The sequence below is a fragment of the Rhagoletis zephyria genome, unplaced genomic scaffold (genome assembly GCF_001687245.7).
Source record: "Rhagoletis zephyria isolate East Lansing unplaced genomic scaffold, Rhagoletis_zephyria_1.1 Rzeph_scaffold_11541, whole genome shotgun sequence".
NCBI lineage: Eukaryota > Metazoa > Arthropoda > Insecta > Diptera > Tephritidae > Rhagoletis > Rhagoletis zephyria.
The window spans coordinates 5,506-16,735 of NW_016168618.1; the positions used below are offsets into that span (position 1 = coordinate 5,506).

Here is an 11,230-nt window from a genome sequence, read left to right on the forward strand (position 1 = left end):
AATATATGCAGTTTTTGGATTTTTTTGCAAAGATTGGTTTAAGAAAAACTTGAATAACACAGCCAAAACTTTACCGATTTAGACTTATTTTATTTCTTTGCAAGTTGAATGACGATGTGTTGATATTTGCAAGAAAAATATTGGAACGTGCTTGAGTTGCTTTGTAAAGAAATAAAAGTGGTAAATAAATCCTCAGAAGTCTAAATCTGTATAGTTTTGGCACAGTTATTCAAATTTTTCTTAAACCAAGTTTTAAAAAAAGTTAGAGAACAACATCAAAAATCTCATTATTATGATTCAGTTGAAATATTTTTTTTTATAATTTTTATGCAGATTTTTTAAGCTTTAACTGATTTGTTATCTGGGGGTTTTTTTTCCAAAATTCCTTTAAGAAACTACTTTTATCTATAAAAACTCCATTTTTGAAAGTATTTTCAAATCGGTCCAGCTCACGTAAATCTTAATATTTTTCCGAAATACCCAACTTTTTTGGTGATGCAGTCTAATGTACATATGCAGAGTCACTTAATCTGAACTCGAACTTTTTTTGGGTGCCGGTGTAATCTCTGCTACAATTTCCCAGCACAGAACTTTTAGAATCGCATCAATCTCCACAGTCTACATTTTTCTTAAACTCCTCGGCCTTAAATTCTTTACCAGCTTATGTGACTTTGAACTAAGTAATTAGATAAACAAAAATTCAGATATGTGAAGTTGCAACATCCTTCTTGCTTTCATTTCTTCTTTGAAATAGCCAAATTTCAACTAACTACCCCACTAAGTAAATACCTTAAAACCGCCCCGTGTGAGCTCCAACAGCTGACGTCAATTCGTCATAGCAACGCTCCTCCGGCGACCTAAACAAATCAACAGCGGCGACACTCTTCGCCATTTAACAAGCAAATAGTTGAAATTTTCACTTGAACTACTTCCTCGTTCGAGCGGCTGTGTCAGTTCACAAAGTTAGTGCATTATGCATTAAGCGTTCGCGCGTCATGTCACTCTTCAACGTTTGCAACTGGTGGCACACACAGTGCTCCGATCTGGAGGAGAACTATGATGTAGCCAGTTTACTGTGCGCTCGCTTCGGACTTGACGATAATGAAAAGGACTATGTGGTTGTGGGTTCGCATAGCGGTAACTTGAGCATTTTCTATCCACGCTTGGATCAAAATCGACGCCATGAAGATGGTGGGGCTTTTAGACCGACCGACTTGCTGTTGGAGGTGAATCTTAAAGCGCCGATACTGGGCATATATGCGGGGCGGTTTAGTGGGTGAGTTGGAACCCACTGTGAAATATTTCTTACCATAAACCCCTTTTAAATTTGCTACTTTAATTCAGTGGACAATTGGCTGATGAAAAGCACAATCAACTTGCCGTTTTACATCCGCGTTCGGTGTCCATTTATAAGCTCCAGAGCCATTGGTGGCGTCGCTGAGCATGGCGCCCAGCTACGTCTGGTTTCTTTGGCCGATTATAAGCTGAAACGTGGTGCGTTGGCGTTGACGAAGGGTGCTTTTGGGCGTGTCAAGGGACGTGAGTTCTTCTGTATTACGCATTTGGATGGCACGCTGACGTTCCATGAGCAGGATGGTATTTTGTACGAATGTCAATTGCCGGGTAATCGTGCATTACCTGTGCCAGTTGTCTATTGTGAACGGACGGATAGCTTTTTTCGCTTTACAGCCGGTTGGAATTTGGAGTGTTTTACGTATGTATTTTATTTTGAACTGTAGTTGGTGCGGTGAGGCGTAAATAATTTATTTTCGGAATTATTTTAAACAGCTATCAGGACCTTTCGCACTCTTCCTTAAATCGTTCGGAATTCCAGCCCTCTTGGTCGATTTGCATCGGTGAAGGTATTGTCGACATATGTGTGGTGCAGACGAAGTCGTAAGTAATACTTACTAAAAGTTCATCTTACAGAAGAAGGTAAACAGCTGAATGATCTCTACTTTCTAATTAAAAGAAATTCAGCCTCAATTATGATACTGGGCGAGCGCAACTTTATTAGGCTAACCGATGATGGATTGGTAGATTTCATTCTGAAATTGGATTATACGCCAAGATGCTTTCATTCCTTCGTTATCGGCTACTATTGGGGTAATTACTTAAATCGATTTGTTTTAATAGTTCTAAACTGAAATTGGACCCATTATTCAATAAATCGGCGTCAGTTAAGAAAGCTGAAAAAGTGTTCTTGAGTGTACAAGCATGAGACCTCTTGCACTACTTGAGAATGGAAACTTGTCAGTCAGAAGTAAATTCGGTTGGGAAGAAGGAAATAACTTTTCAGCTCCAAACTAAAACAGCTTTTAAAATTTACACGTATGCTTTGCAAACTCATTTTCTGAGAACAATATTTATATTTAATGGCGTCTAAATTTTGAAAGCTACTTGAGAAAACGGCCGCGTAACTCCAAACCGCTTCATATGAGAACTCAGGCAATAACGGCTGATTAGAATAGTGGTGAGTAACGTAATGTCTGCTTTGCGAGTGTGTAAAGGTGCACGTAAACGATGGGAACAACTCTCATGAATGAGGGATCTTCGGGACTACTTCGGAATTATTAGACTATTAGTTATAGTTATTAGGCTATTTCGGGATATTTGGGACTATTTGGAGATTTTCGGAATTCCCAGGACTATATCGGGATCTTCGGAATATTTGGACTATTTCGAGATTTTAGGGACTAATTCGGAGCATTTGGGAATAGTTTTTTTTCGAAACTATCGGAATTTTTTGGACAGCTTCGGGATTTTCGGGACTACTTGAAGATTTTCGGTATTATCGGCACTATTTTGGGATCTTCGGGACTACTTCGAAGTTTTTGGGACGAAGTTTGGGTTCTGGGGGCTCTATCGGGATCTCCGGGACCATTTCGAGATTTTCGAAACTACTTTAAAATTTTAGGTATCCAAGCCCCACAATTCTAAAATCTCGAAGTATTCTCGAAAAACCTGAAATATTCCAAAATTTTCCAAATTAGTCCCAAAAATTTTAAAATGGTCCAAATATCCCGTGGTTATACCAAAGATCCCGATATAGTAACGAGAATCCCGAAAATCTCGAAGAAGTCTCGGAAATCCCGAAATAGTTCCAAAAACCTCCATTGTAGTCCCGGGGATCTCGAAAAACCAGAAGTAGGCCCAAAAATGTCGGATAAGAGCAAGAAAAAAAGAGATCTAGATATGACTGGGATGTAAACTTACACCTGTTTAATTAATGATCTGCGATTCATGCATGTCTTATCATCGAAGATTCAGAAGGAAATTCAGTCTCGCATACAAATCAGTGAGCCAAATATAGGTCATAGGCCGGGGTCTTGTACATATTCTCAAGCTCAAACGATTGCAATTATTTACGCTGATAAACCAATAACACGAACTTTGGAATTTCAGTTTGAGTTGAGAGTCAAAACGTTGGTGTTAAACTAAATACCTGAGATTTCCTGTTGTTCTCTCATTAGCTATCCATTATTTCCACTTCGGGTCCTACTAGTTATATGTTTTAATGAATCGAAAGCTTCTTTTATTATTGGAATCATTGTAAAAAAAAATATAAGAAACGCTTGTCCAAACCTCTAATAACTCCCCCGCATTTTCTCTCCATTCAGAACCGGGCGCACGCTTAATCACCGCCATTGCCTCCGAAAGTGGCAAACTCTTCATTTACGAGGCTGCTAACATTATTTGGGCCGCTCAGTATAAAGACGATGCACCGGTAGCCATTCAGCGCTCCAATTTGCATGGCTTAGCCGGCGGTATTGTTGCACTCGGCGACACAGGTCAACTACGTATAGGCTATCTTGGCTCCGAGCCCTTTGTTTTTAAAGTACCCTCGGTGGGCATGGAGGATCTCAGTTTCATTCAAGCGCACAAGGAGTTGCAACAGTTGGAAGAAGAAATTAAGGCCGCAATCGATGTCACCGATCTGGAAGATATCGATAAACGTGCAGCAGAGGATGTGCGCATACAATTTACTATCAAAGCTGAGACTAGTGATGATGCCGATGTGCTGCTATTGGATGTACCCGCACATGTGGCCGTGAAAGAATTACCCTCCTGCACGGGCATATTGAAGTTGAGATGTAAGCAGGAGTTGGCTGAGTTACAAGTGGTTTTCAACTTGGCCGAAGGCTTACGCTGTAGTCAAGATACGCTCGCCTATGTGGATATGAGAGCAGGGCAGGTCGAGACGTTGGAGTTGGACTTTTATGTGGATGATCTGCTGCATTTGCATACGGCACGCGTCGATGTTATTGTTTCCTTTATCAGCAATAAAGTGAGTGAAAGTTGTCGAATAATGAGCGAAATGGAATTGTATTTGTCGTTCGCTTTATTTGCTACTAGGGTATACCGCGCGTCTTGCAACAATCCGCATACTTACCGCTAAGCATGTTCTTCAAACAAAAGCATCCACAAAAGTCGGCTGAGATCAAACTTACATAAATATTATGTCGAAAACGCTAACACCCAAGCTATCTACGTTCTTTCCCGAATTTGTAGCGATGGAAAGTGAATCGCAAGCGCTGGGACTCCTACTACTTTGCCCGGGCGATGAGAAACGTGAAGAGGTTGTGACTATTGTGCTGGCAAAGAACTCCAATCGTCTGCGGTTGGTATTACAGTATTAAAGCTGCTACTAAATTGCCAATATCTTTTTGTTTTTTGAAACTCTTTTTAGAATACAATCAGATACATTAGAGACACTTCCAATGATATTAGAACGTATAACGAAAGTGGCTTTGGAGCATGCGCAAGAGTCGCATACTTCAAAGGATAAACGTGTGAAAAATGTGATAAATCCCAGAGTGAAAACGATTATGGCCAATCCAGCGCTACCAATCCACTCCATTTTGCATAAGATCGATCTGCATCGCGAGACACAAGAGAATATACACAAGCAAATGGTAAAACTGTTGAAACTCTCTGGCGACTAGATCTACATACATAACATATTTTTTTCGTTTTACAGTTGGAATTGGATTTGTTATTGCAACAATTTAAAACATTACAGCGCAGATTACAGGATCACTCTGAGGATGAGTCCAAGGAAACATTGGTCATGCAGATTGAGGAAAATTATGATCAACTCATAGCTGAGGGTGATAAATTAATGGAAATACGCAAACAGGAAAAAGCGTAAGTATAAATGCAAATATACTTACCAGATTATACGCGCGGCTCTGCCCGCCTGACATAACGTTTAATGTTATGCTTTCAAATGTTATAGCTGCAACTCAAACTATGCTATACCGAATGATATACATAGAGTGTAAATTTACGAATTAACTAAGTAAAATTTTACTTTTAAAACATTTAAGTACCCTCTTTAAAGACTAGTATTTTGTAGAAACACTTTCTTTATCTTGTTTATTAGGCGCCCGCATTTTAATGTTTCATTAATTTCTGCAATCCTTAAAAATATTTAACAAAAGATTATTTTAGGAATAAAGCTTACTTAAACCTTTCTCATCTGACAGCCATATTAAAAATGTCACTCAACTTAATAAAATTTACTTTGAACTTTCAAAAACATGTTTGAATAAACTTTTCCTTACCTTGTTAATTAATGGGGTTTTGAATTAAAAACCAGGTGGCAATCTTCCTAACAAATTTCCAAAATAAACCTTTACTAAACCTTTCTCTTTTGACGGCCATATAAAAATATTTAATAAAACTTGCTAATTAAACTAGTCTTGAATTTCCAAACAGGTGGCAGCCCTCAAAAATATTTTCGAAATGAAGTCTTCTTAGACTTCTTGTTGACTTGATGCCAAATAAAATATTTCTTTTAACTTTTTGTTGAAATAGCATCCCCTCAAATATCGTTTTCAAGCTTTCTTCAAAACCTATCGTTTGACATCCATAGAACAATATTTTTCATTTAACTTGTAAATGAAATGTTGAAATTTTGAGCAGGTGGCGGCCCTCTTCAACAACAACTTTCTATCTTAGTAAATTTGCTTGCTTTTCGACCAGCTGCTGTTCTATCGCTTGTTTTGTATGGAAAAAACGTTTCACATGAAAATAGATTTTAACCTTTTGGAATTTTTGTGAGAAGAAATTAAAAATGTGTCAAATTTCGAGACCAAATAATTTGAAAAAAAAAAAAATCAAATCAGCTGCTATACTGTTAAATACTACCTGTTCAATGTGCCTTGACTTCACCTGTTCATTGCGCCATGAAAAATAACAACCAAATTTGTTATCCACTTATCCATTACAATAAACAAAAATTCAACAATTGTATTGAGCTTGAGGCCGGGTCTGTTTAAAGAAAATTTTGTGGAAAAACAGCACTAATATATACATTTTTGTAGAAGTTATAGCCGGGCCATTCCACTGTGACTGTGGGACATTTTACTCCAGAATGTGATCAATTGTGAATTTTAGCTATGTCGTTGGAACCTTTACAACATCGAAACAACATTTTTTAACATAGTACGATAACTAATGTTTAAAATTGCTCTAACAAAAATACCAAATGATTTCTTAGTTGTATGTAACTATCATTTGAATGAAAAGTTTTTTGAGATAGGGCGTTTTCGAACTGGCTGCCGAGAGTGGTGGTCGATCTTCCACTCGGCAGTGTTACATTAAAGATAGGAATTTGAAAAATGTATTTACTCATTTTCGACATTCAGTATGCAGCAACTGTTCTATTTGGAGGCAACTTTTCTTTCGTAATCACCAGCTTATTTTCATTTCTTTCAGGCAACGTTGTGGCCTTAATTGCGCAATTTCCGTAGCCACTTCACTTATCGGCGCGCTACGCATGGAGGAGAAGCTAGTGAATGTTATTTGCGCAGTGCTTTGCACACCGATTGAGGATTGGACAGAACTGGTAAGATGCACTCACAACACAAACATCGTTTTCAATCCCAATTGTCCCACTCATTCACTATTTTTTTTTTGTCTTACACAGAGTTGGGAGGAATCAATGTCGCCGGGCATTGATATGCTCTACCATTACGGTCCCTTAAATCGCGTGAAGAACAATGAAGGCATAAATGCGATTGAAACAAATGTGACGCACGCAAATTTTGACTACAGTCGATTTAGACGTCATATGCTCTCCATATTCGAACGCATACAACGGGTGGCGGCTACAACAGAGCTAACAGCTGAAGAATTAACTGCAGCCAAGGCGGATGAACCAAAACTTGAGAAAGAAAGAGAAGTTGATATAAGTGGACTTAGTGAACTGCTTGAAGTAATGCCCAGCGAACAGCGATCCAACTTTGCCAAATCACGTTTGGTCAGACGTAGCACATTGGAGGCGGTGGAAGACGACGATGAGGAAGAGTGTGATGAAGATGATTTGCGCAAAGTTGGCTATAGAAAAGAGTATGGCAGTCAACAGAATAAGACGGGCGAGAATTCTGAATGGGTGAATGAAAATTACGAGTTACCCACGTCGGAAGAGCTATTCAGTGATTTGGGTATTTGGTGGTAGAGGTTGAAGTTGAGTTGGTTACCAATTTTCACAGAATGCAAAAATATATACATTTGTATATATATTTATTGGTTTTGTCTTAAAAACTATCTAAATAAAATTTTATGCAATTCGGACCACGGCAACCTGTGCCGACTTGGTTTGTTAATTTACTCATTTTACTTCTTTATAACGCGGTATTACTATACTACTTACAGTATTAGGGCTTAATAGTCAGGATTTTTTCCAAAGGACCATTAAATTATATTATTCATATTTCTAAAAGCATACACAAAATATGGAAATATTTATGGGTATGAATTAAAAGAAAAATTCAAAACAAGATTAATGTGTTTTCAATATCCTTTTGGAACATGTCTCAAATGTCCTTTAAAAATACTATCCTTCAAGATACATATTTATTTTTGAATGCATTTTGGAGAATCTTGGTTTAATTTTTGTAAGGATATGGAAGGATACAAATTGTAAAAGATATTTTAGTTTAATTAATTTTTTCGATGTCCTCGGGAGGAATCCTGCCGTCCTATTAAAAATTTATTGATGCAGATTTACCTGAAATGCGCTAAAATATGGGAAAGAAATCAAATTTTTCGCTTTTCCAAAGTTTGCATGGACGATTAATTCAAGTTATTAACTAAAGCTTCAGCTAAAAGTCGGCACGGGTGTTATAGTTATGCTACAGCCATAATATGCATATCAAAATTTGCAAATAAATTTCTTTCCGTATATTCTTGGGACAGAATTGTAAATGTATATATTGGTCAGCTGAGAGAACGAGTTATATGTGTGTGTGTGTTACCTTATGTAGTTTAAAATAATTTGCTTGCCTTTTTTCTAAATATACCTAAGTACGTAAATATATGTATGTATGTATGTATATATTGCAGAATCAATGGCATAACTTGTCAAGTCGCTTACGGCAGCTAAACTCAATATTTTCGCCTAAATTTCTTAATGTTAACGATCTTCTTTGTATAAAATCACAATGAATACTTTCTCACATATTTGCATTTTAAGTTCATTTTCAAATTATTTTTTTTCACACCTCTCTTGCATTGTATTTAGCTATGTATGTACACATGTAAATACTCGTATTTTTACAAATATGTACAGATGTAAATGTGTATTTGGCGAGTGGCGCAATTGAAGTGTCCGTTTAAAAAGTACTACCATTTGGCAGAAATTGCCGATCTGGAAATGCTCAAATTTTACAAAGATTTTCTGGACGCATATATATATATAAAAAAATTAAAATATCTTACAGGCTTAAAATAAACTTGGCTTTAGAGGCCTTCCCTTAAAAGTAAAAACCAGTATTCAAATACGTCGAGGCCTGGCAAAATATCAATTAAGCGGGAAATTAGTTCAACGTACCAGCAAACGGTTTCATGAGGCTGGACAGCAGTTGTGAAAATCTATTGTAACGCTACTCTCTCCAACAGCTGTGCAGCGTATTCAAAATTTGCTTGCAGAAAACGTTCCTTCGTTTATTAGACCCGTACAGGGGCCGTCATCATCGCCGGATTTGAGTCCTTTGGGAATTTGGATCATTCTACATACAGATTAAAGCGTGTGACAAGAAACGCTGAACAATGGATGCGCTGAAAAACTCTTTGGCAAGGGAAAGGAACTCAACAGATGATGAGGCTATCGTTCGTACAGTTTGCCACGCATTTTGGAAAAGCCTTAAGCTCGCTATCAAATCCAAAGGTGGTTTACATTTAAGCATGGCCTATAATTACGGTGACCATATTTATGAGAGCCGAATACGGGTAAAAAAATATTTTTGCAAATTTTTTTCACAGCAGCTCATAGATCTTAAAGCCTTCTTCAACTGATCCTAGATGTAATAGCCCTGAAACAGTATCCTTATAGTAACATCACAAATTTGTAGGATAATTTTCTCGAGATTTTTACCTCGTAAAATTTGTTTAAAAAGTTCGTTAAATTTTAGTATAATAATGCCAATTTTAAGTCGCTAAGGCATGCCATTAATTTTTGTAAATTTTTTTGTTTACGGTGTTACACAATTTTTTCATAAAATGTAAATATGTTTGAACATTTTTTATTTATGTTTTTATTTTGTTATTATAAAAATTGTTATAAAACCATTTGTTCTTGAAATGAATTTATATTCAGCATTTAATTGGCGAAGAATCGACAATCAGAATATAAATTAATTTCAAGCACAAATGCTTTTATAAATAACATTACCTCATTCAAGAACCGGCCAAAAACGGCCGATGCCGACTCTTATGGCTGATACTAGCCTCAGCATCGATTAATCCGTTGGACTCTAGTCGAAACACCGAATACGGGACAAATACAGGACATTAAAAGAGATACAGAACATTTGGCGTCCCGTATAAAATACATAAATAAATTACCAGGACAATGGGTAAAAAAAGAGGACTGTCCCGTATAATTCAAGACGGATGGTATAATATATTAAAAAATAAAATTATAAAGAAAATCAAAAACAACAAAGCCGAGATACTTTAAATATGTACAGACATTTTTATTGCGCCATCTATGTATGTATGTACATATGTATATGTATGTGGCTTAAACATGCCTAATTGCTAATCTGTTGAACAAGTTTTTGTGTCTGCTTTAAAATCAGTATAATAACTGTAAAAAAACGTGTGCTTATGTGCATTGATTTATAAATATTTTCAAGCCTTAATTAAAAATATTAAACTAAATAAATATAGTAAGCGTATTTATTATATTATTTCCATATAGAATTATATTTATGTAAACTCATTGAATTTTATTAATGAAACTGATACTTGAAGCTTTTTTTTTTAGCAGCTGCAGGTAATCTTCTGAAAAAAATGTGATATTCATTTTAGTCCAATCTATTTTGATTGATGCACGTTACTGTGTGTGGGTCAATTAGTGCATCGCTTTTACTTCCAATATTTCAGTGCGTTCATTGAACTTTAAAATTTCATACCAGTATTTCGCTGTACTCGTAATTGTGGTTTGGATTTGAAAATACGTATAATTTTACACTTAAAAAAATATTGCTTTAGAGACTTGGTCACAAACATTTTAGAATCTTCAACGATGCCATCGAATATTCCTCAGTATTTCTATAGGAGGTAAACGCCAATTTTTAGACCATGGCATACGGCGTCAATAACACGTGGTAACCTAGTATAATTTCACGTCTATAGTGATAGCTAAGTTGAGTATAAATCAGCGGACAGCCCCTCTCATTGCAAGCACTGTTAAATTATACTTGTAGCCATAATTTATGTTTTTTTACTTTGGGTATCATCTGAAAATTTTTAAGGAAAGTAAATGAAAACAGACCACAGGAAGTATCCTGTGAAATATATAAAAAAGTGTGAAGTGAAGCGGAAATTGCTGGGGATAGAGATCTAGACGTTAAAGTCTTTTCAATGCCACATGATAATACGTCACCACTTGCATTGTACGATCTTCACTGATTGGCTCCCACAATGACACGGGGTGATGATCTGGAATCTATGTATATGGAAGGTAACGGGGTCAATCTTCACTTCCGTTCTTGTGGCATATGCCTAGGTATTTAAAGTCGAGGTATTTGTAATCCTCAAGGCCATGGACTTCATGGTAGAAAATACGCTGATAGGTACAAGGTAAGAGTTTAAGTGTCTGTGGTGACAATCCAGCTGCCTATCCCTAAAACTACTTTCAAACTAGTTAAACAATGAAACTTTACTCTAAGCTAACAGGTCATTAGGTAGTCCACCTTGACATGATATATCTGATTTT

At 36.6% G+C, this 11,230-nt stretch overlaps 1 protein-coding gene across 1 annotated transcript; it reads left to right on the forward strand.

Moving 5' to 3' along the window:
* The first annotated feature begins 487 nt into the window (after nt 1–487).
* LOC108377137 (protein PTHB1-like) lies at nt 488–7,896 on the forward strand. Its single transcript, XM_017633399.1, is given in 12 exon segments — nt 488–1,276; nt 1,345–1,420; nt 1,422–1,714; nt 1,789–1,896; nt 1,973–2,106; nt 3,621–4,288; nt 4,357–4,450; nt 4,453–4,621; nt 4,691–4,916; nt 4,982–5,148; nt 6,724–6,853; nt 6,935–7,896. Coding segments are annotated over 12 exon segments (2,877 nt in total). The 5' UTR covers nt 488–995; the 3' UTR covers nt 7,466–7,896.
* The last annotated feature ends 3,334 nt before the right edge of the window (nt 7,897–11,230 follow it).